Source organism: Chaetomium tenue (genome assembly GCF_020726465.1).
Source record: "Chaetomium tenue strain MPI-SDFR-AT-0079 chromosome Unknown F5144scaffold_1, whole genome shotgun sequence".
NCBI classification, from domain to species: Eukaryota; Fungi; Ascomycota; class Sordariomycetes; order Sordariales; family Chaetomiaceae; genus Chaetomium; species Chaetomium tenue.
Window position 1 is genome coordinate 5,782,779 of NW_027117329.1, and position 26,357 is coordinate 5,809,135.

A 26,357-nucleotide genomic window follows, 5' to 3' on the forward strand; every position below is an offset into this window, starting at 1 on the left:
ATGGCTCGAAAATCGAAGAAAGGCCGCAAGGCCAAAATTGCTGACTCCAGTCCTGTTCCGCAGCCCCAAGAAAATCAAGGGAACCGGAAGCCACAAACACAGGCCCAAGGAACCAAGCCCCAGAAGAGGAAAAATCGATCGAGTGCTGGCAGCCGCAAGAACAAAAACAAAGCCGCTACCTCACCTGAAACGACAACCGCTAAATTAGACGTCCCCGACGGTTACCATCGTCCGAGCCAGCAACCCAAGAAGAGCAACGGCCACAGTTGCTTAAAGATGAATAATCCTCAGGTATGTTTGGTTTCCCATGCCATCGACACCCTCTCTAATTTTCAAAGCCCATTCATGCCCCACAGGCACAAGATCCTGAACCCGGTATGACAATGCCGTGGGACATGGATCCAAAATACGTAAGTGACCATCCAGTCATCAGTTCGATGCTGTTGGGGATGCTGACCAGCCCTTATGTAGCCCAAACCGTTGGACGATTACTGCGTTTGGACGTATGACCGTCCGGCCTACCGTTCAATGCCCGGCCTAGACGCCGAGGATGAACTATACAAGCAACTTGTCCGCAACCGCAAGAGCCAGCTTCGCTTCCCATCTCCCCAAATGACCGAGGAGGAACGGAAGGCACTGCACAAGCAGTACTGGGACGCACGCCAGTCGCGGCTCTTCACAGCCAGACTAGCGAATATGAACCACCCGAGCTCCCCTAAACTCTTCATTGCGGTAAGTTTGATTGACCCTACCGCAGTAATCATGCTAACCCTGCTCGCTCCAGAATTCAGATGTCGATGCTGGTGAGATCAGCTCGGTCAACGACAACTCGGTTTTGGTTCGACTTTTGAAAATCTCCGAGCTCGGCAGGATGATTATCGATCTCATCAATCCAAGCATCGGTGATCTCACGGCGTTGGCCATGTCCTGTAAACGGGTGGCCGCCTGTACGCGGGCCAAATTTGTACGTGCTTTTTTTTTTTTTTTTTTTTTTTTTTTGTATATACCTGAGCCCGATCCCTAATCCGCGGTGCTAACTTTCACATGTAGGATGTTTGGGATTCTAGATCCGGCATATTCCCTATCGACCACTACGCCGAGAAAGACGAGCAAGGCCGTATCACTCAGATCGGTGGCTTTCGGGCCAACACCTTGGTCATCACCCCAACCTCTGATGAACCGAAGGTCCCTAAGAAACCTTATGAGACTGATTTTAGGAATATGATGCATCTTTGTAGGTGTTCCAGTTATTATTTGGTTGCCAATGCTAATTGTATATTGGTAGGCAACGCGATTACGCAGATTCCGTCAACCTTCCGTTCGATCGTCTTGGACCAGCTCCCATTCTTCGACGTCGGCATGTTCGAAATGATGGTGAACACAATGCCGAAACTAAACACAGTCACAATCACTCGGTGTTTGCTGCTAGATATCACCAAGTTGAGGCCTTTGCTCGAGGTTATTGAGCGCCACCCGCGGTCCTTGGAGAGCAGACCCTCTCAGACCATGTCTGACAACCCCTGGGATGCGGAATCCAAGCAAGACAAGCCGGAATCAAAGGCGCATGCACAGGCGCACGCGCAGGCACAGGCACAGGCCTCTTCCTCTCAGCAGGACGCCAGGCGGGAGGAGTGCCAGCCAGGGATGCTCAGCAGGCAGGCCCGGCAGCCGAGTTACATCCGTCTCGATTTCTCGCCATTTTTTTTCCATGGCCCCGAATCGGGCCCACGCCTGGGCTCATACGGCGTTACCTACAACGAGCCTACGTTCAACGCGCCGAAGGCTATCTTCGCTTTAATTATCCAGTGTCGGGACCTCGCCAACAAGGTGGGTATGGACTTGCTAAGCGATAGTTCGTCATTTTGGGGCTTCGTCCGCCGGTTGCCCGGCCCCGACGCCCTCTGGGCTGTAAAGGCCCGAGAGACTTTGATCACCTACGAGCAAGAACTCGCTGTGGGTAAGAAGTGTATCAAGGCCATTTGGAATAGGTTCGCGGACGACCTTACGGCCGCTTTGACTGGGGACAACCAGGCACACCCCCACATTCCTAGCGCCATGGCGAGGTACCTGTCTCACGATATGTCCGGGACTTACTGGCGAGACTCGGAGAAGTGCCTCATGTGTGGTTCGACCTTCCCCGTGTCTCTCTTTCCCATCCGCCGCGACGCTTGCTGGAGTTGCAAGATGGAGCGGTACGTCGAGGCAATGGAAGATAGCCATCTCCGGTTGTGGCAAGAGGCCGCTCTTCGACATTGGCGAGCGGGACTTGAGCAAGACGAGGCGAACTTCCAGACGCTCATCTCGTATAGGAAGCCCACTTTGGACAAGGCACTGGAAGACGTGAGGTGCGCGGATTGGATAAGGCAGTACTTCCTCGATTTCCGCCCTCCTCCACAAAACACGGAAGAGTACGACTGGGGAACAGGCACTCCGCCGGAGCAGTTGTACTGCCCTCCGCCTCCCCGAGATCTCGATCCCATGCGCGCCTCGATGGCTCGCTGGCGCTGGGACCGTGCCGCAGCTACTGCGGCCTTTGATTATCGGAAGGGAGGCCCTCAACGCAGACATCCCTGCCGGGTACCGATCAGCACTGGTGACTATGCCGATAAAAACTACGGCCCCGAGGCAGAGGTGCATTTCAACAGCCGTTGGCAATGGAACCGACTAAGCGATAAGTTCTACAAGGAGATCTTTTTCGAAGAGTATAGAGCTATGGATGCAAAGGGTGGTCTCCGCGGCTTGCCTCGGGATATCACTGATGAGCGGCATCCCGCCTTCAAAAAGGAGTTGAAGAACGCTCGGAAGTCAACCAAATATTGCAAGAAAGTTCGGGACATCGAGAGGCACACCCAGAATCACAGGGACAAGAAGTCGTACACCCTGCAGCTCCACTTCGTCGAGGACTGCTTGTTTTCCATGTCGACGCTGGCCCACAAGCCGTTCAACTTGGACAAGCCCATCCCCGACCCGGGCGTAAATCCGTTCGAATACAATCGTCTCCTAGACGAGCATAGTCGGATGAGCAACTATGGTTTCAGAAAGGACGGTTGCTGGCAGTGAGCTTCATTGAACTATCATTTCTGTGGTAGCGCAGGGATGCTCTGGACTCGACGGCCGGACACATTTCATCAGGCCTCATTGCCCGGGTTTGCTATCATGATGGACGGCGGGACCATGCAACACGAAGGTCTCGAGATCTGCTTTCTTTTTGGCATTTCCATTCTTTTTCTTTTGTTCTTTTGTCTCACATGGAGCCGGCACCATTGACACTGGCGCCGGCATCATCTGGCCGCATTTATGGCTGGGACTCTTGCATCATCGGCACGGGCACTGGCGTTGGAGGTTGGCAGGGGCGGGCATCGCATCTCGGCATGGCGCGGCGTTAGGTCCAGAGTTGGAGACTAGATTTTCACTACCCAACAAAGACTGGATAGGATAGCTAGGGAGTTGGGGAGCAGGCGCACAAAAATTGGCGTTGGTTGGAGATTGGGAGGACGCGATGGATGGGATGGGATGGGATGCCTTGCCATCCACACGACTGAAACCCCTGTGCTTTTGCTATTTACATTCAGATTGAGTCTTTTCCTCCTCACCATTTTGAGGAGAGGTCCTGCCTTTGCTATAGGAGGATAATTGCGTTTTGCTTTCTTAAACTGATGAGATTTTGGTGTTGCTTTATGTATAGTGCTATGATATGGACACCTTGGATTGGTGATTGATCCAACAGGATCATGGTTGGTCTGCCTGCGCGTTGGGAGATATTTGGGCGGCGGTAATGGCACGGGACATTTGGATTATTGAACTTTGCAGTGATATGTTCCTAGGTATTGGACTAGGGCGAGTTGGTTCTTACAGAGGTGTATCAAATAAAAGGGTATCTAGATCCTGGGCATACAAGCGTGGTTGGCACCAGCGCATAGTTTTTACACTGATATACAATGATTTCCCGTCACTGCACGCCGGCAGACGACGAGCTCCCTTGCTTCTCCTCTGTCCCGGGCTCCAGCACCGACTCCTTCCCGGCAGAAGCAGCAGAAGCAGCAGACGACAACCCAACCACGTTCCTCAACGTCCCAAAGCTCAGGCAATCCCCAATCCGCTTCGTCCCTCCGAACAGCATAACCAGCCTCTCCACGCCACAGCCCCAGCCCCCCGTCGGCGGCAGGCCGCTCGCCAACGCGCGCACGTAGCTTTCGTCGATAGCGCCCCCATCCGATGCCGGCTCCCCCACACCATCACCATCACCACCACCACCACTGACGTCGGCGGCCTTGGCCTTGGTCTTGGCGGCCAGCTGCTCGGCAAACTTGCGGCGCTGCTCGAAGGGGTCGTTCTCCTCCTCGTACATGTTGGCCAGCTCGCGGCCGGCCATGAAGAGCTCGGTGCGGGCCGACACAGCCTGGCCGGTGCGCGGGCAGGTGAAGGACTTGGAGAGTGGGGACATGCAGACAGGGTGGTGGGTGATGAAAAGCGGGGCGTCAGCGGAGCGCGGCTCGATGTAGGTTGCGGCGAGGTGGTCGAGGAGGTGGGCTAGGTCGGGAGGGGAGGCGGCGGTTGCGTCGAGGGGGATGTTGTGTTGTTTGAGGAGGGATAGGAGGTCTGGGAGGGCGGTGGGGGAGGTGAGCGTGGGGAGGGTGAAGCCGAGGGATTCTTCGAGAGTGGGGATGAATTCGGCTTGTTGGAATGGGCGTTCGAAGGCCGGGAGGTCGATGGGAGGGAGGCTGGGGAGTTTGGTGGAGATCAGGGTTTGGCAATGGGCCGCTGCGCCGCGGATGAGGTCTTCGGTGAGGGAGATCAGATCCTGGAGGTTGGCGTAGGCGTGGTAGAATTCGCAGATGGTGAATTCGGGGTTGTGGGTTTGGTCGATGCCTTCGTTGCGGAAAGCTGGGCCGAGCTCGAAAACGCGGTCCACCCCGCCCACAACGAGGCGTTTGAGCCAGAGCTCAGGGGCGATCCGAAGGGAGACGTCCCTGGATACGGTCTTGGCGGAGACGGTAAAAGGGCGGGCATTGGCGCCGCCGGCGTCTCCAGCCAAGATGGGGGTCTGGAATTCGAGAAAGTCCCGTTCGTGCAAGAAATCGCGCAGGTACTTTGTGAGATAAGACCGCAACCGCAGGATATCCCTCGTCCGAAGATTCACGAGCATATCAATATGCCGATGCTGCATGCGGGACTCCTCATCGATGAGTTTGGTAGGGAGCGGGATAATGCTCGGGGTCAAGATCTTGGGGAGCTGGGTCGCCTGGATGGAGAGCTCGCCAGTTGACGTACGGATGGCTTTCCCTTTGATTGATATGATATCTCCTCGTTTAAGCAGCGCGGCAAGGTCCTTTAACGCGTCAACGCTGGTCCCATCTTCGAACTTGCCAAAGTTGCAGACGCCCTGAGTGCGCTCAAACTCGCTCCCCAGATGGAGGAAGACGAGCTTAGCACTGGCGCGACGGATCGAGTCGACACGGCCGTGTAGCGTCACCTCCTCCTCGGCGACGTCACCGGATTGGACACCGGCGTACTTCTGGCGGAAGTCGGGGATGCGCATGGGCCGGCCATTGTGTTGGAGGCGGGGGTATTTGAGGGCATTGGCCTGCTCCAGCTCCTGCTGCCGGGCCAAGTGGAAGAAGCGCAGGTAGACCGGGTTGGGCCGACCCGCGGGCTTCCACGAGTACGGGTGCAGGAACGGGAGGCACGGGGTTCGCCTCATTGTATCATCTAGCATGTAAGAAAGGTTAGTTGGTGTTGCATACCCAACGTAGCATGCAGAGAAGACCATTCGGGGAAGTAGACAAGTCAGAAAATAGGCAGTTATGATCATGCGCGCAAGCGCGTCAGTCGCAACGGTTCTAATGATGATGCGGTTCATCATTGAATCTACAAAGGGAACAAACCACAGGAAGTTTAACTTACAATTAATTGTTGGGTGCTACTTGAACTCTGAGAGTTGAAGTTGTCCCACTGTGAAGCTTTTCAGCATTTGAACTTTTTTGCAGGGAATGGAGCCCAAAAAATAGCCAACCAGCGCCGCACAATGGCCCTCTTGGCAGCCAATATTGGTTCTGCCGAGAATCCCCCGGCCTTGGCATGACGAGCAAAACCGCAGCGTTCACATCCAGATCCAAATCCAGGTCTGAAAGAGAAGCCGACAAACAGCAACAACACCAACTAGAACACCAACCAACCCACCTCAACAGGCCATCACATACCGGCCCACCGGAATCGACCCCCCCAATCCAACCCATAACCAAACAAACCCTCCCCCCCAATCCAACCCATAACCAAACAAACCCTCCCCCCCAACCACCAAAATGTCCTTCCTAGGCCTCGGCCGTCCGCAGCCCACCTCCGCCGAGAAGATCGCAGCGGTCGAGAACGAGCTCAAGGTCATTGCCGAGATGCACACACGGTAAGCATGCCTACTCTACCCTACCCTACCCTACCCTACCCTACCCACCCCCCTTCCCCCTTCCCCCTTCCCCCATAGCAACCAACCCACCCCCCTTCCCCCTTCCCCCTTCCCCCATAGCAACCAACCCAACCCAACCCACCCCATCCCCCCCACACCCCCAACTAAACAAACCAAAGCTAACCCCTCCCCCTTCCCACCCAAACAGGATGCTCAAAGTCTGTACCGCCAAGTGCGTGGACAAGTCGTACCGCGAGGCCGATCTCTCCAAGGGCGAGGCGGTGTGCCTGGACCGGTGCTCGGCCAAGTTCTTCGAGGCGCACACGACCATCTCGGAGCAGCTGCAGAAGGAGGGCGCGGCGCGCGGGTTCGGGCAGTAAAAGGGGGTACACCACCAAAAGGGGTGGAAATCTCTAAGGGGGGATCTCTTCCTGAATCGGGGTATGAGACATACATACATATGTCTGGTCTTGGGTGATGGGAGAGGGGTGGGTTAAAGCCGGTGCTTGGTAGGTTGATTGGGGTAATTGACTACCCCTTTCTCGGCTGGGTTGGGAGGTGCTTGCCGAGTCGAGTCGAGCTTGTACAGATATGGGACGGGACAAGGCGGGACGGGGCATGGAGCTATGATATCTCTGTTGTTTTGGGCAGTTTTACTGGTTCTGGCTGGCGGTTACCTAGATGGCTGGTTTGCGGACCGATGACGATGGCCGGGTCGGTGGTTTGTTTAGGCTACGGCGTGTATTATAGAATCGACTGAACACGGGGGAACAACTAGAGGTCCGGTGAGACCACGGATGGGGCGGGACTGTAACCATGGCATCTCTTCTCCGCTGGTGCGCCGACGCTATCTTGCTTGAGCTATCGAATATCGCATGTAATGCACCCAAAAAGCCAAATCCCACTGCATTAATGCAACCCCGTCTGAAAACGCCCAACACCATCCTCCAACCCACCCGAACCCGACTAGCATATCCAAATACAAAAACCCGGCACTCACGATCCCCTAACCGCTTGGGCGGCAGGCCCCCTCGTTATATTCGGCCCCGTCCCAATCCCCGTCACCGTCCTCACAAACCAATGCACCCAGCTCTCCGTCTCGAGCACCTCTCTCAGCTCGTCCGCCCGGCGCTCGACATCCTCAACCTGAGCCTCGAAATGCGCAACCCCGTCCTCGACCTCGTTCACGCGCGACACCAGCGCGCCAATTTCGTACTCCAGCTTGGCGGCCAGCATCTCGACGTCCTTGACCGCCTCGGCCAGGCGCCCGCGCTCCTCAGCGACGAGCTCACCGCTGCCGTGACGGGCACGCTGGTACGCCTCGTCCATAGCGTCGTGCAGGGCCTGGAGCTCCGTCTGTTGGGCTTCGAGGGCTTTGTCGAGTGCGGTGACCGCCGAGAGCTTCCCTGACGCCCAGGGTGCGAGGCCCGTTTGAATTTGTTGTAGGCGTTTGTAGAGGCCATAGGACAGTTCCGCCTGCGAGCGCAGGCTTGCCAGGTCGATGGTGCCTGACTGGGTATCGGCCAGGGTAATGAGGTCTTCCCAATAGAGGATGGCGTCTTCGGCCGCACTGAATGACAGTCGCCGCGGGTATCGGGCCTCGCCGAGGCGGTGGCTCAGGGATGCTAGGCAGTCGACACTGCGACGGCGCTGCAGAGACAACAGCGGGCCGTCACAACTCCGCTCAATGGCGAGGACGGGTCCCTGCAGGTCTCCGTCGGCCACAACCGAGCCCGGAGCAGAGACGTTGGTGCTGCGGACGTCTTTGGCCATTTCGGCGATTGCGTACTCCAACCTTTCCTTCTCTTCAAGCGTTTGGAAGGGCGTCCCGTAAGGTTGGGCAAAGTCTTTGGTGGCCAACTTCTCACCGGTTTCGTCTACACATAAAGTAGGTATTGCGGGGGCTGATTCCGCCGCTTCATTATCTCTTATGGCAGGGAGGTAGTCTTCCGGCCTGACCCTCCATGAAAAGGCCTTGCCCACGGTGACCGGGCTCGTCATAACAGCTGATGACTGGGCTAGCGTTGAAATACTAGGGCTGGAGTACCCGCTCATGGCCGAGTCCGGGGCCTCGTCCTTGGAAGGCCGGCTGACGTGCCCTCTCCGGCTGCCTCCGACAGCGTCTCTAATGCGTCCTAACCCTGAACGAGCATCGTTCACCTTCCCAGCGACGCTTTTGAAGACGTTCTTTCGCAAGGCGTCTCGGTCGCCACCACCAAGTGTGTCTGCCCCGATAGGCAATGAACTTGTTGGTTGTGGCGGAGTGGGCGCGGGAAAGTCTTCCTTTTTGCTGGGTTCCGGCTCTTCCTCTATTGGTGCCGATTGTGTCCTCCTGCTTCCCACTTGGGGGCTGATTTCGTCTCTGAGTTCCTTTCCGATCGCTGACAAGGTGTGATCATGCTCGTGATCCAAAAGGGCCCTTCTTGGTTTTCCGTGCCACAGCCATTTCGGGCGTTCTCCGGAGACCAAACTGATAACCTTGTTGAGGTCTAGAGTTTCAATGTCCCCGATGTTGGCTTTATCTCGGCCGCCTACCATACCTATAACAAGCTCGCCGCGCTTTCCGCCTATCTCGGCCACTGTGGACTTGACCGCCCTTTGTACACCCCATCCGCCGTCACCTGCCGCTGCTTTGGCCGTTACACCGCGCAGTCTGTGCAGGGTTTGCCGGTCGAGGCGGCGCGTCCTTTCTAGCCTCATGGCCTTTTGGAAGGTGCCGACGCCCTTCTTCGTGCATTCAATATCGAACACATCCTTGGACACCGGAGCACCCCAGTAGCTGAGCCGGTTCCTTGAGCCCAAAAGGGTGCCGAGTAGGGCAGCGACTGTGGTTGGTCCTAGGATCCCGTCGGTCGGCTCGATGTTGAAATAATCGGAGCCGATCTCTGTCCACCAGTCGTTGATGGCTTTCTCGGTGACGTCGCAAAGGAGACCGTCCATGTATTCTTGCTCAAGCTTGCCGAACAGGAAGAGAGCCACCTGGCACAGCTTTACAAGCTCGAGAATGGCCTGGATGAAAGATATCCTGTCGCTGGTCTTGTACATCTGCATGAACTTGGCTTGAGTGGCCGATGTCGGATCTGTCAATGTGAGGCCGGACCGCCCAGAGCAGCCCAGGCGCTTCAGATTCTCGTTGACGATGAATTCCTGGCGATGCTTCCGTATGTCGCCTTCTGGCACGGGAATAACTGTCAGAGCTGAGGGGAAGCTGCTGAGGTTGGTGACCATGAGCTCCCCGATCTCGGTTTCCTTCGGCCGCGCGTGATATTGGTGGATGGCCCGGAAGTAAACTCTCAGTCTCGGCGACCAGTCCCTTTCGTCTGCGGGCACCTCTAACACGCCAACGACCACCGAGTGCCCTGGGTCGCCCGTGTAGGCGGCAATAACGAGGGTGGGCGATTGGCGTGAGCACGCCCACTGTTCGACCAAGTAGAGCTCGTAGCCGGGGAGGACATGTCTGCGCTCGACAACGGCAACCGAGGGGTCGCCTTCTAGAAACCTACACAAGAGCTGTCAGTCGCCGGGGTAGTATGTATGTTGCGTGATCAGAGGATGCCTACTTGAAGGCAACAGGATCCGGGAGAACGACACGGCGCCGGCCCGTGCTATGGGTGGCAGTGGCGGGGGGAGCGCTGCTCATGGCAGCACCGTCCGGTGTCTCTGGCGCGGCTGACTTCGCATTTCTCTGTTGGTGATGCGAAGCTGTGCGGGCCAGCGTCAGTTCTTCTTCCCGGTGAGCCCTTGGATCTACGGCGGTCGGGAAAGAGAGGCGGAGGGACATAATGTCGGTGCTCCGTCGACGTCAACGGAGCAATTGAGCTGGGCAGGGACCCGGTAGCGGCGCCCCAGGGGGGTACATCCATGTCCAGGGCAGGGACCACGGCCGAAGTTAGCGAAACACGAAGCCCCAAAGTCCAGGGCCCATCGTGGGGCCGATAGAAGCGGTGTGGGGAGTCGGGGTAATATGCCGCACTGTCGAGTGACTGGGTTGAAGAAACAAGATGAAGGCTTCCACAGTTTGCTGTTGTGTACGTTGCTGAAAATCTATCAACGGCAGTTGCGACCAGGAATGTGGAATGCGGGATGCATTTGGTGTTGGTTGGTTCGGTTCAGCAGCAGGCAAGCAGGCATGTGATGCACTGTGCTCGGTGGGATTCAGGGCCTGCGGCCTAGACCAACATCAATTCCTGCGCATATGTAGGTATGGTATGGTATTTAAGTAATTACTTGATATATGTACGTATTCCCAGGTGTTATGGCACATATTGCACGTATAATCTGTGTATTGTAGTGTATGAACTGGTACCTTACCCAACACCACGTGTTGATTCCCAGACAAAAGCAGAGGACCTACCTAGCCACTGGAAGGACCTGGCTCCATTGCAGCGAGGTGCATACGTCACCTGGACCAGCCAGCAAATTAGCGCCTGCCATTCAAATGGTACCGCGGACGGGCCCGCTTGCAGGTGGGATTGGGAGCTCGGCAGAGGAATGCAATCCTCAGCGTGACAACCCAAAGCCGAACTACTAAACTTGGTCGAGGCTAGGCGACACAAGAGAGGCCCGACCCCGCCGCCGACACCCTACCTAGTAAACCCATCCCATCTTCACCAGCATTCTTTACTATACCGCCGACAGGACAATGCTGGGCGCCTCTGCGCCATAGCCCACTGCTGCACCGCACCCACCACGCCGTGGGCACCCCTCGCACCTACTACACCGGCACCCGAGCACCAAGTTACAACCTGGAACAATGGAGGCAAAACAAATCGAGGCAAAACAGAGGCTGGACTCCCTCCTGGACGAGCTGTCCAAAGCGAACCGTTTGCCCAGGCTTTCATCAGCTGTCAGCGATGTCGATCAGGTCATCCAGCTGCTCAGTGAGGCTCGGGAGAGGATAGCCGAATGTTGGTGTTTTTGGGTGTTCTTTGGCCCTTTTTTCTGCTTTCTCGACTGACATGGGCGCAGCGGGTATGGACCCTCACACGGCGAGCCTGACCATGACGATGCTTCAAAACCCTATCAAGTTTGCGTTTGGGAAAATAAACGACGACCTGAAGGCGGCGTCATCGTCACACAAGAAGGTGGGGAGGTCGTTGGACAAGGCATGTATTCTTCTCGTCCGCCCCAGTAGCCCTGGCTCAGAGCCTTAACTAACACTTGCTCGCTACCAGCACTTCCCGCTCAAGCCACTGCCGACGGACGATGACGGTATGGAGGAGCGTTTACCCCTAGTAAATCGCGCCATTGCTATGCACTTGCTACGGGAAGGCCAATTCACGGTTGCCTCAACCTTTATAAACGAAGTCCAAACCAAGACCCCACCTGCTCCCGCTTCCAATTTTAGTGAACCCATGGACGAAGACGAAGACGAAGACGAGGATGAGGCCGAGGATGGGGACGCAGAGGCCGAGGATGCCCATACAAACACAGCTGGATTCTCGGACGTCCACGATAGTGACGAATATGATCTTTCGTCGCTCCACTCCCAGGAACTTCAGGAGAAGTTTGCCGAGATGTACACAATCCTGCAGCAGCTAAAGGCACAGAACCTGCTCCCCGCCATAGAATGGGCCCGTTCAAACTCGGCTGAGCTCGAAGCCCGCGGCAGCAACCTCGAGTTCGAGCTTTCCAAGCTTCAATACGTCTGGCTCTTCAAAGGCCCTTCCGTCAACAACCTCCCCGACGACGAAAACAACGGACGCCGGGGTGCGCTTGCCTATGCTCGCCAGCATTTCGGCCGCTTCCAAGCCCGCCATCTGCGCGAGATCCAACAGCTCGCGTCGGCCATGGTCTTCGCCCCCAACCTCCCGGATTCTCCCTACCACCTGACCTTTGCCTCTGTATCCACCGCTTTTACCGACGTCGCTGCCTCTTTCACTCGCGAGTTTTGCAGCCTGCTCGGCCTGTCGGCCGAATCGCCGCTCTACCTCGCCGTCACCGCCGGCGCCCTGGCCCTGCCCCGGCTCATGAAGTTCATGCTCGCCACGCGCTCCAAGGGCACCGAATGGACCACCGCGCAGGAACTGCCGTTCGAGACACCGCTCCCCCAGAGCATGCTGTTCCACAGCATCTTCGTCTGCCCCGTGTCCAAGGAGCAGACGACCGAGGACAACCCGCCCATGGTGATTCCTTGCGGCCACATGCTGGCGCGCGAGACCCTGCAGAAGCTGTGCAAGGGCAACCGATTCAAGTGTCCGTACTGTCCCAGCGAGGGGCTGTTTAAAGACGCCCGGAGGGTCGTCTTGTAGGGTGGCGCGGACTCGACGGGGGGAAGGAGGGTTGGACGCCGCGCGGGACTGGGGCATGACGGTGCCTGCGATGGTGGGGCCCGTCAGCAGGGCCCCGCGCCTGGCTCGGGGGATGTGGATGTCTCTCTCGCGCTTGTCGTCGACCGGGTATTTGAAGGCCTCTTTCATGATGCCGGTTCTCCCCGGCCCCTGGAGAGTCTCCTTCAGCCCGGCGGCGGGCTGCTGGAAGCTATCCCGGGAGCGGCAACGTCGTTGCCTGCCCCGGAAACGCTGCATGGCGTCTACAACACAATGGACTCGTGGGACGCGTTCTTTGCTTACCAGCAGGCGGTCGGGTCAGGGGAGAGGCCGGGGGACTCTGATCTGGAACGGCACCACAGCCCGGGGGAGGTGAGGGGTTACAGGGATAGTGAGGAGCTTGGTGTTCCTGAAGAGGCGGAGACGGACGGGGAGCGTGATCCGATGGACGCGGCGGCCACCGACGAGATGCGATTTCTACACTTGGGGGTTGGCTGGAGAGAGGGGGACGTGATTGAGGCGGACGTCGACGGCTTGGACGCTGTGATCCATGAGCCCACGTCAGGGGAGTTCCGGGTCCAGGATGTGGAGGATGGGGCTACGCTATCGGAATGGGGATCGGAATCGGACTCGGAGTCGGAATAGCGAGAACAGGGCGGTCTTTTTTCTTTCTTTTTCTTCTTTTTTATCAGCGGCGTATTTTGCCTTTTAGTAGCAACGATGGGAATGGGCTCAGGAGCATACCGAGTGGTTCGAGGCTTTGCTTTCTCCCCTTTTTGGAGTTATTCCGGGGACCGTTTGGGCTATGGACAGGGCATGGATGGTTGGGTGAGCTACAAGAATATCGGTAGCGGGCAAACGATAACGGAGTCAGGGCAGAGAGGTAGATTGATGATATCGATTACTATGCTTTGAACCAGAACGCCATAAGTGGGACGCAATGCTACCATGGGGGGAGGTCAACAGCTTCTTCAACCAAGTTCTTCCCTCCTTATTAACACCGTACTGCTGCTGATCACTTCGCCAAGCAGCTGTCACCAATGTGCACTTGCAAATGCATTGAACACGTCCCGGCTTCGATCTGCTCTCTGATCTACCTCATACATTCTTCATTGGCCATCCTATCCCGCACCACCCCCCACATCATATACTCCCCCAATCATCATCACCGTCTGCCGGGCCAGCCAGCCAACGAGCAGGAGAGCGCGCGGTTAATGCAAGCGCATATTCCTGATAGCCAGGCTGGAGAAATACTCCCATCCCACAATTCAAACCGAAGCCACCGACTGGGCCTGATTTGATCAAGGCCGAACCAACCCTCGAAAGGAAAAGAAAAAGAACAAGAAAAAAAGGAGTATAAAACGCCATTCTCCTCTCTGCCCTCCAGCGCTTTCTATGCCCTTCCCAGCGGGGAAGGCACAACAATGATGTGCTCACAAAAGATGTAATAAGATAACGCCTTGGGTTGTGTGATTGAACGCGCCGAAGCTTACAGAAGAAAAGACAAGGAAATAAATAACAAAAAAGCAATGGGGATATCTATGCCGGCCGGGTGTGGTTATGGTGTTTCGCTGTCGACAAATTGAACAAGGAAATGCCACTCCTCCCTCGGCTCTCTCTTTAAGCTAGCCTTGCTGCCTTGCTTCAAGACTCCAGGGTCGTCGTAAATTTCGTTATTGGCGCAGGCGATCCTGTGCCCCGCCTGATTTTCGGTTTCCACCATCTCTATTAGCCCCTCCCTGCTGTCACTTAATCACCCGCTTAGTCGATGGTCATCCGACTCGGCAATGTCGGCTTCTGGTCGTTCATCTGGTACGAGTTGGCATCTTCCTTCTCCGGGTCGGGGGCGGTGGGCCTGAGAAGGTGGGCCTTAAGGCCGGCGCCGAAGTTGCTCATGCAAATGAAACCGTTGATGATGGTCAGGATAATTAGGATAATGGTGAGAACGGCGAAGGCCGTCAACGACCGTCGAACGGCGTCGTAGTCCTGGCTGTGGCCCGGCTGGTAGATGCGCACGAGCTTGAAGAAAAAGTAGGCCAGACCGCCGAAGTAGAGGAGGATAACGAAGCACACTCCGATCCGGTTCTCACGTCGGGTAAAGAAGGCGGCGCAGAGCAGGATGGCGATGGTGATTGGGATGGCGGCCACGTGCAGGCCTAGCTCCACATCGTTAAGGCCGTTGACTATGACAAGGAACTGGACGGTGAAGCCGAGGAAGAAGAAGAAATCGAACTTCAGCAGGGCAATGTAAATCTGTGAGTTGTTAGCACATGGCGTTCTGAGAGAAACTGTCGTTTAAACTTACCTGATAGTGCAGGAAGCGCTTCTTCATGCGGTAGTCAGCACCAATTTGCTTTAGAATATCCCAGGCAAACTCTCGGTAGAGCTGGTAAGCGAGGCCACCCATGATGACGGTGACGACGCCTACGACAGCCGGGACAGCGATGAGGAAGGGCTTGCACAGCGCCCACACGTTCCTATCCTCCTCATCCGGCTTCAAGGCGCCCTCTCGCAGCAGCACGTCGATCGAATTGTTGATTTGATCGATCTGGAGGATGGCGTAGACGAAAATGGCCAGGTTGGCCACGCACAGGCCGATGATCTGAATCGTGTTTTTCAGCCGCAGGGCATCCCATGTTAGGAACAACATGTAGAGGAAGCCGAAAATGAACAAGGTTAGGAAGGTCGGGATCGTGCGGTATTGTGATTTTAGGCGGTCATCAATGTCCGATTCCTCTTGATACTCGAGACTGAATTGGAACCTCCCAAATACATATCTACATCGTCATGTTAGTATTGCGCAGGCTTGTTTCGCGGTTGCGGTTGTGGTTGGCGGCATGATGACGTACGATTCAAAAGCGACACAGGCTAAAGCCTGCAAGAGGACAGTGAGGAAGAAGAGCTTCGCCCATTTTGACGCGAGGAACTCTAACGAAAAAAGGGCTTTCTTGCGCCCGGAGCTGGGCGGGACACCTGAGGCCATCATGGCGCTGTCCCTGTAGTTGTACGCTCCGTCAAAGCTCGAGATAGGCTGCGACCCGGCCAAATAGGACCGGCGAAGTTCCCGTTGCGAATCCAGGACGGGCGGTTCTGGAGGCACTTTGGCTGCTGATTTAATGATTTCTAGGGTTCTTTGGATCGACGGGCCGGTGTTGTGCGGTCGTCGAGGGCGGTTGGAAAGGGTTGTCGGGTGGGGAGGGTAAAAGGTCGGGCGACCGCTGGCGCCTCACGGGGAATTAGTGGAGAGTGAATGAACGTTGGTCGAACACAGTGGCCGAGCGCTTCTCTGCCGATGCCGACCGATTTTCGTCGCTGTGGTCAGAGACGGGGTTCGGTTCGGTCAAGGGGGGATTTCGCTTTGAATTCTGGCGGCAGAGGGCAGGCTGAAACACGTCGAGGAGTTGGGATGTTCGAGGGTCACAGGAAGGACTTGGCTTGTTACGTTTGTCGGGAGTCGCTGCAGAGGGCCGTTCGGTCGGTTACCGGAAGGGGCACGGCAGGGTGGAGTTCAGAGGATTCAATGAAAACGAAAAGAGAGATTGGAAAGATGGCCAAAATGGGCACCTCAAATGATAAACGATCGGATGAAAAAAAGAGGGAACCCAGGACTGGCCCTGCGGAGTGGGATGTTGCAGGCAGGACTGGGGTTTGGCAGGTGACAAACGGGCCAAGACAGGAACCAGGACTCTGGCGAGCATCAGCCAGGATTCCAAACAGGGGCTAGTTTCTCCCCATCAGCCTCCTGCAGAGCCAAGCTTGGCTATGGAGGTTCGAGGCTGTGCAAGTCAGCCCAGTTCATGTCATCGCGAATTCAAGCCTCCACTATTGTGTAGTCTGTTGACGTCGTGTATCATGACCTGTCGGTAGCCGGTAGTTTCATGATACCCCCATGATTTTTTTGGTTCATTTTCACTCTCTTTTCTGCTTTGAACAGCTTGGACGGCCAGGCAGCTGTCATGGGGGGTTCGTCCGTATTTCGTTTGCTGCACCGACTTGCATTGGCTCCACATGCCGTTTCGGACATGCAAACGGCTTTCACAGCCCAACCAACCAACTTCGATCGAGCCAACAGCAGCAGGCATCATTTATAGCTTTTCAAGCCTTGCAGACAGAATCTATCATAACACGTCGAGCCCGCAGAGGATCGACTGTTCCCGTTAAGCTATCCAGTCATTAACTTTCCGCGCCGTCTTTCGGCATCCCCAGCTGGTCCGCGGAGTCAACCAGCCCTTTCAGCCCAGCCCCACGTGGGTCTGCTCGGCTCATGGACCAGGGAGAGGCTGGGACTTCGGTGGCTATTTCTTTGAGTGCTCACACGACAGCTGGTCTTTGATCGTCAAAGTTGACCATAGGCACCTCCGATGCGTCACGCTACACCGGGAGCAGCGCCGGGCTGGGGCACGCTCCTTCGTTCTTGCCGAAATCCCGCTTTGTAGTGAGACGCTTCAATTTTGATGTTGCCGAATGCCGTCGCGGTCGACTCGCGACAGGTTGAACCCTGAACGAATCGCGGCTTGGGCTAAACAAGTGGGTCAGAATCCCTTGGGGGAGACGCCGAGCAGACGACATTCATGCTGGCCGCATCACGGTTTGGCTTTCTCCGTGAGATGACGACAGAGGTGAGGACGATCAGCCGCACCGTAATTGATAACGCTATGCAGTTAGTTACCCGTCTATCGCAGAGATTGCCGTGGTATGACCTTCGTTTTGGGGCGCCACGAAAGAGCCCAAGATGGAGAGTGGATGATCGGCGAGATGGTTTTCTGCAAATGGGACCGGCGATCGCGGTTGTTCGTGGTCGATACGAAGTAATCCTTTCGGAGGTATGCATGTCTGTCGCTTCTCGGTCGGCTCAGAGATCGTGAGGCTCGGGCCATGGTTTACTGCCACTTGTTTTCTCAAGAGCATGGGAGGCGCAATAGAAATCGATCAATTCGTGTTGTGTGAAGGTGTTGAAGTTCGAATAGGTATCCTGCAAGACAGGAAAGTGAAATAGTTTCGGCAGCACCTACACTTAGAGTTCAGCCTGGCTCTTTTTTTTTTTTTTTTTTTTTTTGGCCAGAGGGTGTTTAGGTGCCTGAGGTAAATATTCATACCGACGTAACCCATGGAAGTATGGGCGTTCCAATTGTGACGACATTCTGGTGGCCAGCCTCAGCACCAATTTGGTGGGGTATTCCACCAAGCTGCTAAATTAGTGCAGAGGACCTTCTAGGCCCAGCCCAGCCCAAGACGCGCTGGCGACCCAGCACGCGCCAAACCTCCAATCGACTACAGCGCACCTTCACCCCACCACCACCACATCAATATGGCCGAGATGGAGATAGATACCGGTGATGGCATTCTCGAGAAGGCGGCGCTGGACGGTTCTATGGACTAGTAAGTATCACCTACTATGCTAGGACTGCGACCGGCCATGGCGCTAATCCAACATGTCACAGCTCGGCCTGGCCAGAGCTACTCCACACAGTTCTATCGCGGATCGAAAAGGCGAGTCTTCCGCGAATACTAGCATCTGATTAACTACAGGTCTACGCCGGGTTTGTCTGGTCTAACATTACCACTCTTTAGATCGCGCATACCGAGTTCCCCATCCCCAACATCCCGCCGCCCACCCAACCCGCAAGACCACCCTCCCCGCGATTCCTCGCCCCACTCCCGTCCTCCGACCCGTTTGATGCGCCAGACCAGGGAGAAACATCGTCATCACAAGGGACAAATAAGGAGAATGCCGACCCATCTCTACCCTCCGCCGCTACTGGCGCTAGTGCTAGCACGAACGTTGCGCCCGGCTCGAGCACGTCTTCTCAGCAACCCACATCCACTGATTCCCTTCCGAAGCCCATCGCCGATATGCTTGACGAGATTCTATCCATCTTGCGCACGAATTTTCCCCAGTACCCACCGCACACCGTTCAACGGCTGTCTGAGCTAGTCCTGCGCCCACGGCAACACTATCGCCACTTAGTACCCTATCTCCACGCTCTTGACCGTGTTGTTCACGTAACAAGCGGCGCAAATGTCTACCCGCTTCCCCCGGCGGTTCCCGACGTAGGGGCCATGTCCCTCCTAGCGAATGGTGCAGGCGGTGGCAGCGCAGGCAGTTTGTCTATCGACACAGCAGCGGCCAACAGTCTGGGTTCGGACGAGGCATTGGGCGGGGCCTTGTTGACGCCGATCCCCTGGCTGACAAGGAGAGCAAACGGGAGTGGCAGCGAAGACGGAAGCGAAGTGGGCGGCTCATCTCCGCTATCAGCGGGTGAGAATCCCGAGCGGCAGTTCCAGACCCAGCATCAGCAGCAACAGCAGCAGCAACAACAACGACCAGGCGGTCATATCGAGGGCCGGGTACGGACGGAAAGCACCGAGACCATCGAAGGACCTAACGGGATTGGGAGCATCGAGACCGTCTCGGTGTCAGTTAACGGCATCCCGTCTACCGGCGCCGGCGTGGCCCTGCTCACCCAGCGCAGCGTCACCCAGGGTGAGCTCCTACGTCAGGAGCAGCGCGCTGGCCTCGTGCCGCTGAACCAGCTTAACAGACAACAGCAGCCGTCGCAGCAGCAAACCCAGGGCGATTCAGGCGCCACGACGGAGGAAGACGCCACCATGACCGACGGCGCCGCCGAGGAGGAGGAAGAAGAGACGCCCCACGCCCGGGGCCCGGAGGAGATCGGCGCCGCTGACATGGGCCCGCAAAGCACCGCGACGACCAACTACATTGCCAGCGGCGGCAGCCCGATGAATGTGCAGGGCCTCGACATGGAGGCTGCCGTCGGGCGGCGCGTTCAGCCGGCCACCCCCCAGCAGCAGCAGCAGGCGGGCGACAACCAGGGCAGCGAAACCACACCGAAACGCGAGGCGGGTGACAGCCCGGAAGCATCGTCCCCCGCTAAGAGGAGGAGGGACGACGAGCCTCAAGACCAAAACCAAAACCGAGACCCAAACCCCAAAAATACCACCACGGAACCGCAACCTAAAGACGAAGACACCACCGCCTCGGAACCGAAGCGCGACGCCGAAGGCGACGTCCTTCTTCCGGATGCCGCCGCCGCCACCGCCGAGGCGAGCAGTGGGCAACCGAAGTCCGCGACCGGGCCAGCGGACGGCAGCAAGGAAAACACCGAAAAGGATGACGGGGCTGGCAGTAGTGGTGAGGGGGGTTCAGTGACGAAGCCAGACACGGCTTCTGCGCCGGAGACCGAGGGTTAGGCCGGTGGCTGGAGCGGTGCGGCTTTGCCGGCGGTTTTTGGGGAGGTGTATCTCGCGCCGTCGTCGTGGATCTTGCCGCCCGGCTAGACGCAAGCGGGCGTAAGTGCTGGCGTTTGGAGTCGGGCAAACCGTGGGTGGGTGGGGTTGTCGTTGTCCACCAGATGCTTTGGTAAGGGGGGGTGAGGTTCAAGTTTACTGAGCTTTGGGGTGGCTTGATGTGTCATGGTCGACTTGGGGTGTCATAACCATGGTTGAGTTCTGGTGGTGGTTGCATACGATACACCGTAGCGGTTAGTTGGAACCAAGGGTCAACAAAGCAGCGAGTATCGGAAATCCCAGGAACAGAGTTGTTGGTTGGTATCTCCTCATTTTCATTCATTACCAGCAAGACCCAAAACGCCAATCTCAACCATCAGCGGTAAATGCCCAACTCCCTAAGTAGCTACATACAAGATAGCGAAGCAGCAGAAACCCTCATGCCCTCACCCTCCCTACTCCATGATCCTCGTGATACTTTCCCGCACAATGACACTATTCTGCTTCTCGTCTCTCCTGACCCGGAAGAAGTCATCGCAGAAATCACTGCATTGCATGTGCTTCAAAAACTCCTCGTCGTGCGTGATGACAATCAGCTGCAGGTTGCTCTGTGAGCGGCGGGCTTTGATGATGCCGTGTAAGCTTTCGGCCAGACTGCGGATGTTGTCACTGTCGAGGTTGGTGGTGGGTTCGTCGAGGGCGATGAGGCCGCAGTTGACGCCGAAGGACTCGGCCAGGGCCAGGCGGATAATGATGCAGGCGAGGACCTTCTGTCCCGCACTGCACCGCCCGCGCATGTCCATCTCGGTGTCGCCCTTGACCATGGACACGCGGTAGTTGTAATTGCGCTTGCCGCCGCCCGACCCGGCCCCGGCTTCGACGTCGGACCGGATCTGGATCGTGTCGATGTCGGTGCCCTGGTACGTGCTCTGCCACAACTCGCCGATGGTTCGGTTGATCTCCTCCATTTTCAGGGAGTGGTACCGCATGATGGCGTGGTCGAGAGCGGCGGTGCCGTGGCCGAGGTCGTCGATGGCGGCTTTGGTGGTCTCGACTTTGATGTGGGATTCCTTGTACTTGGCCTTCGCGTCCTTAAGCTCGATCTGGTATTCTTCGTCTAGCCGTTTGAACTCTTCGTCTTTGGTTGTCAAGGTGCCCACGAGGCGCTCTCGGTCGGCGGTCAGCTTGCCGCGGCGAGTCTCAAGGTAGCGGGCTTCCTGGGTGAGGCGATCGTAGTCTTCCTGGGCGTTCCGGGATTCGAGCTCGATAATTTCTTCCTCGAGGGCATCGCACTCACGCAGGTTCTTGCGGTAGGTCAGGTTGTCGGCGATATTCCTCTTCTTGGCGTCGCTATTGTCGATCTCCTTGTTCAATTTGTTGATTTGAACTGTCAAGTCTTTCATCTCGCTCTCGAGATTGGTGATCGTGGCTTCCAGGGTAGCAATGGCCCGTTGGTTTGAGGCCAGGTTTGAAGGACCGCCACGATCCAGGTACTCTTGGATGTCAGTGCTGACCATCTTGAGCTCGCTGAACGTGGTGGCAATGCTGTCTCTTTCCTCTGCAATTTTCTGCTCTTTAGCTCTCCCCTGTTGTCGAGCTTCCTCTAGCGCTGCACGAGCACTTGCAATCTCTGGCTCAAGACGCTCTACTTCCTTATCGGCCTCCTGGATGGTTTCCCGCAGGTGGCCCTGCTCTTCCTTGTATCTGCGGATGGAGTCTTGGAGGCTCTTCTTCCGCTCCAGTTGCTGAACGGCACTGCTGATCTTATGCCTCAACTCGAGCTTCTCAACCTCGAGCTGGGCGGCCAGATCTTTCAGGCGCTGCCTCTCGGTGGTGAGCTTACTGAGCTTAGCCTGAGCAGTTCGGGTCTGCTCCGCGCAAGCGGTTTGTTCCTCGTTGATCTCGTCGGGACTCCGCATCGCAATGCTTGACGACTGCTGCGACCTCTCCACTTGCCTCTCAGCTTCGATGATATCCTTGTGCGTCTGGGATATCTTTAGAACGTTCTTGCTCAGTCCGTCGATCTCTTGACGCTTGTCCTCTGCCTCCCTGAAGGCGAGATCTTGGTCTTCCAGGCGGCGAACTAACTCCTCCCGCTGGGACGAGGCTAAGTCAATGTCCTTTGTTATGGATGGCAACTCGGCCTCAAGACGACGATAGCTGTCATACTTGGAACGAACGGCCTTGAGAGTCTTGATCTGTTCAGTGAAATGAACCTGGTCCTCCATCAACTCTTGCTTGTCCTCATCACTAAGCTTCTTGGCGATTTTGTCAAGGAGTTTCGACCTCGCGGTGGCCTGGTCCTTGAAGTCCCGTTCGCAATAATAGCACTTGTTGAACCGTACAGCCCGGTCCTTGATGCTCGCATAGTGCTTCTTCATCTCATCGTACAGCTTGAGATCCGTCTCCGTTTGGCTCAGCTCAGCCTCGATGCTCTCCAGCTCTTTCGTGTAGTCCTCAATGGGCGGCGAGTCTGGGTTCCTCACGTCCTGGAGGGCTTTCGTGACGGCGCGCTTGCAGTTCTCTCTCTCCGTGGATAGCTTGTTATGCCGATCCCGTGCGTTCGAGAGCCTGTACTCCACTTGTTTTAATTCCTGCTGTGTCGCATCTTTCTGTTTCCTACACTCGGTAACAACTGTGTTTTGACGTTTGACTGCGTCCTGGAACTCGGTTTCGATGGTTTCCGGCTGCCAATCGTTCCCGACCAGTGCCGAAAGTTGTTCGGTCCAGGTCTTCTTCAGTATTTCTAGTTCCCGCCGCCGCTCAGCCAGCTGTTTCTTTCGTAGATCGAGCTGGGCCCGCTCAGATGCGAGCCTCGTGCACTCGACGAGCTCTCTGGCCAGCTTGGCGGTCTGCGCCTCAAGGTTCCAGATATCATCATTGACCTTCTTGATCTGGGCGTCCAAGTCCGCCGCTTGTTCCTCAGCCTTCCCTGTCTCAATCCTAGCCTCAAGCTCCTTCATTTCTGTTCGGAGCATGGCCTCGGCGCCCTCGTCAATATCCAATTTGCTCAGCTCGCCCTGGATAGCAGCCGATTCCTTGCCGACTGTGACGATGCGCTGCTTTGCCGATGCGCGGTCCCGAATCAGCGATGCCTTCCGGCTATCGCGTTCCGTGATGACAGCAGACTTCTTGTCGAGCTCTTCAGCGTTATCACGCTGAATGCGCTCCAACTCGCGCTTCTTGTCACTGAGTGTCTTTTGCATACGTTCATTGAAAGCGGCGATCTTGCGGTCGTCTAGGTCCCCATCGTAACCCCGGATTTCGTGGCGAGTCGCCGCGTCGTGAATCATGCGGTCCTGGGTGACAAGCTGGCGCTCGTATTTGTCCTTATCGGACTGGTGCTTCCCCTGCTCTGATGCTTTGGCGGTGTGCTGCTCCCGGGATGACTTGAGATCCCCTTGGAGCTCGTGGAACTGAGTGGCTTTTCTGTCGCGGTCGGCAACGGTCCTTTCGATCGTTTGTTCATACTCATCAAGGGCGTTCTTTAACACTTGATCTGTGTCGGATGATTCTTCAATGCGGCTGCGTAGTTCCTGGACTGCCTCTTTCTTGTACTCCAGTTTCTCGGTCTTAGTCTGGAGGTCGTTGACAATCCTCAGGAAGCTGTTGGCCTGCTCGTGTTTTGATTTGATTTTGGTACCCTCTTCCGCCATTTGTTCCGTCAGCTCGTCGTACTTGTCCCGGCCCTCCTCGATCTCCCTCGTCAGCTGGCCCATGAGCTTGTTGACCTTGTCCGCCCTCTCCTTATTCGCCTTGTCCGCCCTCTCCTGCAACTTCAACTCCCGCAGTTCCTCGCCCTTTTTCTTGCGGAGAATCTTCAAGTTGTCGATAACCTTCGTGTACTTCATAGCCTCGAATATTTCGTCAAACCGCTTCTTGAGAGCGGCGGGCTCGCTCATTGGCCACAAGGACTCGTCCTGGTGGCAGAAGATGACAGTGTCCAGAACAGCAGGCGAGACACCAAGCTTCTCAGGGACGAGCTTGTCAAGTTCCATGACCCGTGTGGAAATAACGTGCCGCTCTCCATTGTTCCGCAACAGCAGGCTCCCTTCCAGTGTTTTCTGCGATCTCGTGCTCTTTTTCACCATGAGTTGGACATTGCGTGTCACCACGTATGACTCGCCGACGGTCGATCGGAAGGATACTTTGACTTGGGCGCGAACATCCTTTTCGCCAGCCAATGTGGGGTCGTGGATGAAGGCGCCGCCCTTGCTGTTCGGGGGAAGCTCGCCGGTGGTGGCATACTTGAGGCATTCGATAATGGTCTAGAATAGAGTTAGCAACGGTAGCCGAAACAACTCGGTAAAAAGGCTCACCGTCTTGCCTGAGCCATTGTATCCGACAATCAAGGTCAGGGGTGTGTTAAAGGCGATGGTCTCCTGGTGCTGCGGCCCAAAGGAACGCACACCAAGAATCGAGAGTTTCTCTATCCTAGACATGGCGGTGCGACGGGGTCAGGCCCGGGTTAGGGAGGGGCAGTTCCATGTAACCCTTTAAAGGAGTAAAGGAAACGGCGTTCTGGGCCTCGGTTGTCGATGTCGATCGGATATGAACGCGTGATGCCGCGACTCGAAGTGGAGGTTGAGAGCGTTCCATCCATCAGCTCCAATCGCGAGATCACGGGACAAGGCTAGGCAGCAAAGTGGGTCCAACTTTAAGGACCCTTGTGGCTCAACTGGGTTATTCTCGACACTGTCCGCTCTCTCATTGCGTCTCGATAAATAGTCAAGAGCAATAGTTATCATGGTTGCATTCTTACCTGTGGCCTGCAGCTCATATTCACAGTCATTGCAGCCAATTGTGCCCGTCATCCCTCCGAATGTCTTCCAACACTCACCACCACTAAGAATAATGTCAATTGGAAACAACACCATCTTAGCACTAAACTACCTAACTGAGAACCCAGCCTCAAAAAAAGACGAACAACCTAACACAGGCCGCGCAGTGAACTCACCGCCCATCCACAGCCTTCCCAAGACTCCCTCCCTCATTTCATAAACTTCCCCGCCATATCCAACAACCCACCCATCCCCCCCGCACTCGCACCCCCACCAACACCCGCACCCCCCTTACTCTTCAAATACATCTTCAGCGCCATCTCCCCCGCCTTCCTCACCGCGCTCTGCTTATCCGCACCAGCCTCGACATTGCCCTGCGACGCCTGCGCATCGAACAGCTTGGCAGCCTGGGCCATGGCCAGCCCGACAAAAGCGTTCTGGCTCTGCGGCGGGGCGGCCGCGCCGGCGTCCGACGACGTGAACATCTTGAGGGCCTGCATGGCGGCGGCGCTGCCGAGGGAGGATGTGGACGCGGGGGTCTGTTGAGCGGCGGTGCCGGAGTCGCCGCCGAAGCCGAAGAATTGGCGGTGGGATTGGACGGCGTCTGTTGGTTTGGGGGGGGAGGGGGTGCGGAGGTTAGTTGGGTTGCGGGGTGGCAAAAGGGGGGGAGGGGAGGTAGGTAGGTGGGTGGTTGGGGGTGCGTACCATCTTCGTCGAGATCCTCCTCCTCGAGCTTGGCTTTGGGCTTGTCTTGGAGCAGCTTGCCCAGGATGTCGTCGAAGAAGCTCTGGTCCTCTGGTGCTTCCTTGGCGGCGATGGAGGCCGCCCCGCGCAGGTCGTCGTCGTCGTCCTGCGGGTAACCGCCGCCGGCGGGGTAGGCGCCGCCGTGGGTCACTGCCAAAGTGTTAGGTTGTGATTAAGGGGGTGAGGAGGGGGGTTGGCGTGCGGTTACCACCTCCTTGCTGGAGGCCTGGATGGACGGGCCTGTTAGCGATTCCCACTTCTAAGTTGCTGCATAGCTGCTTTGGGTTGAGGTTATATCCGTGCTCACTTACCCTGGGGCCGCTCATCGTCACCACCCAACACCTTGCCGACAGCCTTTCCGAGGAGTCCGTCCATGTTGCCTTCTGAATGTTCAAGATTGAGAGGTAGACGTGTGAAATTGGCGTTTAACTGCGGCGGTTAGGAACTAAAAGTCCAAGTGTACCAAGCAAAGCAATGGCCGACTATTGCGTCCACGGCCGGTTTGCTTTACGTAGGAGTGGGCTGTTTCACGACAAGCAGTTGCTCGAGGGGTATAAGTGGAGGAAGAGGGGTACGCTGGAGTTCAGCTGCACTCTGGCGGGGTAAGTGACGAAGGGAGCTGAAGGAGGGGAAGTTCTCCTCCCGTTACTTGTGTCTAGGCCAGGCCATCGTGGGGTCCTTCTGAGCCCAATTAAGGGTGCAGTCTGAAGGCCACGGGTTGTTTCACCTTTTTCGCCTTTCACCAATGACAGCAACTTCGTCAAGAGATCAGAGATAAAACACTCAGGTCCCCCACGACCCCACACCTTGAGCAGGTGATTGAGGTATACGGACTGAGGGTTGGTCACAAGAACTGTGCTGGGATTTGTAGTTTTGCTGCTGCAGCTGTTGAATTTTTTTTTGGAAAAGACATAC

The 26,357-nt window shown here is 56.5% G+C and overlaps 9 protein-coding genes across 9 annotated transcripts; 5 read left to right on the forward strand and 4 right to left on the reverse strand.

Moving 5' to 3' along the window:
- F5144DRAFT_589452 (uncharacterized protein) lies at window positions 1-3,060 on the forward strand (the record flags this gene model as incomplete). Its single annotated transcript, XM_066790040.1, has 5 exons — window positions 1-210; window positions 339-410; window positions 785-964; window positions 1,051-1,234; window positions 1,286-3,060. The coding sequence occupies 5 exons, from the start codon at window positions 1-3 to the stop codon at window positions 3,058-3,060; spliced, it is 2,421 nt and encodes an 806-aa protein (XP_066649458.1).
- Window positions 3,061-3,772: 712 nt separating this feature from the next.
- On the reverse strand, window positions 3,773-5,984 carry F5144DRAFT_77660 (uncharacterized protein). The gene is made up of 2 exons (XM_066793411.1): window positions 5,905-5,984; window positions 3,773-5,709 (listed from the first exon to the last, which is right to left on the reverse strand). The coding sequence occupies exon 2, from the start codon at window positions 5,699-5,701 to the stop codon at window positions 3,950-3,952; it is 1,752 nt and encodes a 583-aa protein (XP_066649459.1). The 5' UTR covers window positions 5,702-5,709; window positions 5,905-5,984; the 3' UTR covers window positions 3,773-3,949.
- A 148-nt stretch (window positions 5,985-6,132) lies between these two features.
- Window positions 6,133-7,128, forward strand: F5144DRAFT_77682 (Tim10/DDP family zinc finger-domain-containing protein). Its single transcript, XM_066793412.1, has 2 exons — window positions 6,133-6,400; window positions 6,609-7,128. Exons 1-2 carry the CDS (start codon window positions 6,303-6,305, stop codon window positions 6,778-6,780), a joined length of 270 nt encoding a protein of 89 aa, XP_066649460.1. The 5' UTR covers window positions 6,133-6,302; the 3' UTR covers window positions 6,781-7,128.
- A 184-nt stretch (window positions 7,129-7,312) lies between these two features.
- On the reverse strand, window positions 7,313-10,518 carry F5144DRAFT_558654 (uncharacterized protein). The gene is made up of 2 exons (XM_066788094.1): window positions 9,961-10,518; window positions 7,313-9,899 (listed from the first exon to the last, which is right to left on the reverse strand). Exons 1-2 carry the CDS (start codon window positions 10,179-10,181, stop codon window positions 7,397-7,399), a joined length of 2,724 nt encoding a protein of 907 aa, XP_066649461.1. The 5' UTR covers window positions 10,182-10,518; the 3' UTR covers window positions 7,313-7,396.
- Window positions 10,519-11,031: 513 nt separating this feature from the next.
- Window positions 11,032-12,797, forward strand: F5144DRAFT_77706 (CTLH/CRA C-terminal to lish motif domain-containing protein). Its single transcript, XM_066793413.1, has 3 exons — window positions 11,032-11,307; window positions 11,369-11,505; window positions 11,575-12,797. Exons 1-3 carry the CDS (start codon window positions 11,154-11,156, stop codon window positions 12,649-12,651), a joined length of 1,368 nt encoding a protein of 455 aa, XP_066649462.1. The 5' UTR covers window positions 11,032-11,153; the 3' UTR covers window positions 12,652-12,797.
- Window positions 12,797-13,511, forward strand: F5144DRAFT_77761 (uncharacterized protein). The gene has a single exon (XM_066793415.1). It carries the CDS (start codon window positions 12,943-12,945, stop codon window positions 13,312-13,314), a length of 372 nt encoding a protein of 123 aa, XP_066649463.1. The 5' UTR covers window positions 12,797-12,942; the 3' UTR covers window positions 13,315-13,511.
- Window positions 13,512-14,200: 689 nt separating this feature from the next.
- F5144DRAFT_77723 (uncharacterized protein) lies at window positions 14,201-15,787 on the reverse strand. Its single transcript, XM_066793414.1, has 3 exons — window positions 15,519-15,787; window positions 14,975-15,446; window positions 14,201-14,922 (listed from the first exon to the last, which is right to left on the reverse strand). The coding sequence occupies exons 1-3, from the start codon at window positions 15,653-15,655 to the stop codon at window positions 14,431-14,433; spliced, it is 1,101 nt and encodes a 366-aa protein (XP_066649464.1). The 5' UTR covers window positions 15,656-15,787; the 3' UTR covers window positions 14,201-14,430.
- Window positions 15,788-17,631: 1,844 nt separating this feature from the next.
- F5144DRAFT_626116 (uncharacterized protein) lies at window positions 17,632-19,881 on the forward strand (the record flags this gene model as incomplete). Its single annotated transcript, XM_066792249.1, has 3 exons — window positions 17,632-18,048; window positions 18,111-18,159; window positions 18,241-19,881. Exons 1-3 carry the CDS (start codon window positions 17,978-17,980, stop codon window positions 19,879-19,881), a joined length of 1,761 nt encoding a protein of 586 aa, XP_066649465.1. The 5' UTR covers window positions 17,632-17,977.
- Window positions 19,882-24,907: 5,026 nt separating this feature from the next.
- On the reverse strand, window positions 24,908-25,817 carry F5144DRAFT_598578 (uncharacterized protein; the record flags this gene model as incomplete). The annotated part of the gene is made up of 4 exons (XM_066790960.1): window positions 24,908-25,302; window positions 25,404-25,592; window positions 25,651-25,668; window positions 25,754-25,817. The coding sequence occupies 4 exons, from the start codon at window positions 25,815-25,817 to the stop codon at window positions 24,908-24,910; spliced, it is 666 nt and encodes a 221-aa protein (XP_066649466.1).
- Between the last annotated feature and the right edge of the window lie 540 nt (window positions 25,818-26,357).

Bases quoted from the DNA above. Each gene is read 5' to 3' on its own strand.
- F5144DRAFT_558654 (XM_066788094.1), bottom strand. From the start codon at position 10,181: ATGTCCCTCCGCCTCTCTTTCCCGACCGCCGTAGATCCAAGGGCTCAC. The intron at 9,900-9,960 runs GTAGGCATCCTC...GCTCTTGTGTAG, and splicing joins CCGGATCCTGTTGCCTTCAA to GTTTCTAGAAGGCGACCCCT.
- F5144DRAFT_77682 (XM_066793412.1), top strand. From the start codon at position 6,303: ATGTCCTTCCTAGGCCTCGGCCGTCCGCAGCCCACCTCCGCCGAGAAG. The intron at 6,401-6,608 runs GTAAGCATGCCT...CCACCCAAACAG, and splicing joins ATTGCCGAGATGCACACACG to GATGCTCAAAGTCTGTACCG.
- F5144DRAFT_77706 (XM_066793413.1), top strand. From the start codon at position 11,154: ATGGAGGCAAAACAAATCGAGGCAAAACAGAGGCTGGACTCCCTCCTG. The intron at 11,308-11,368 runs GTTGGTGTTTTT...ACATGGGCGCAG, and splicing joins TCGGGAGAGGATAGCCGAAT to CGGGTATGGACCCTCACACG. The intron at 11,506-11,574 runs GCATGTATTCTT...GCTCGCTACCAG, and splicing joins TGGGGAGGTCGTTGGACAAG to CACTTCCCGCTCAAGCCACT.
- F5144DRAFT_77660 (XM_066793411.1), bottom strand. From the start codon at position 5,701: ATGAGGCGAACCCCGTGCCTCCCGTTCCTGCACCCGTACTCGTGGAAG.
- F5144DRAFT_77761 (XM_066793415.1), top strand. From the start codon at position 12,943: ATGGACTCGTGGGACGCGTTCTTTGCTTACCAGCAGGCGGTCGGGTCA.
- F5144DRAFT_77723 (XM_066793414.1), bottom strand. From the start codon at position 15,655: ATGATGGCCTCAGGTGTCCCGCCCAGCTCCGGGCGCAAGAAAGCCCTT. The intron at 15,447-15,518 runs GTACGTCATCAT...ATGACGATGTAG, and splicing joins GCCTGTGTCGCTTTTGAATC to ATATGTATTTGGGAGGTTCC. The intron at 14,923-14,974 runs GTAAGTTTAAAC...AACAACTCACAG, and splicing joins AGCGCTTCCTGCACTATCAG to ATTTACATTGCCCTGCTGAA.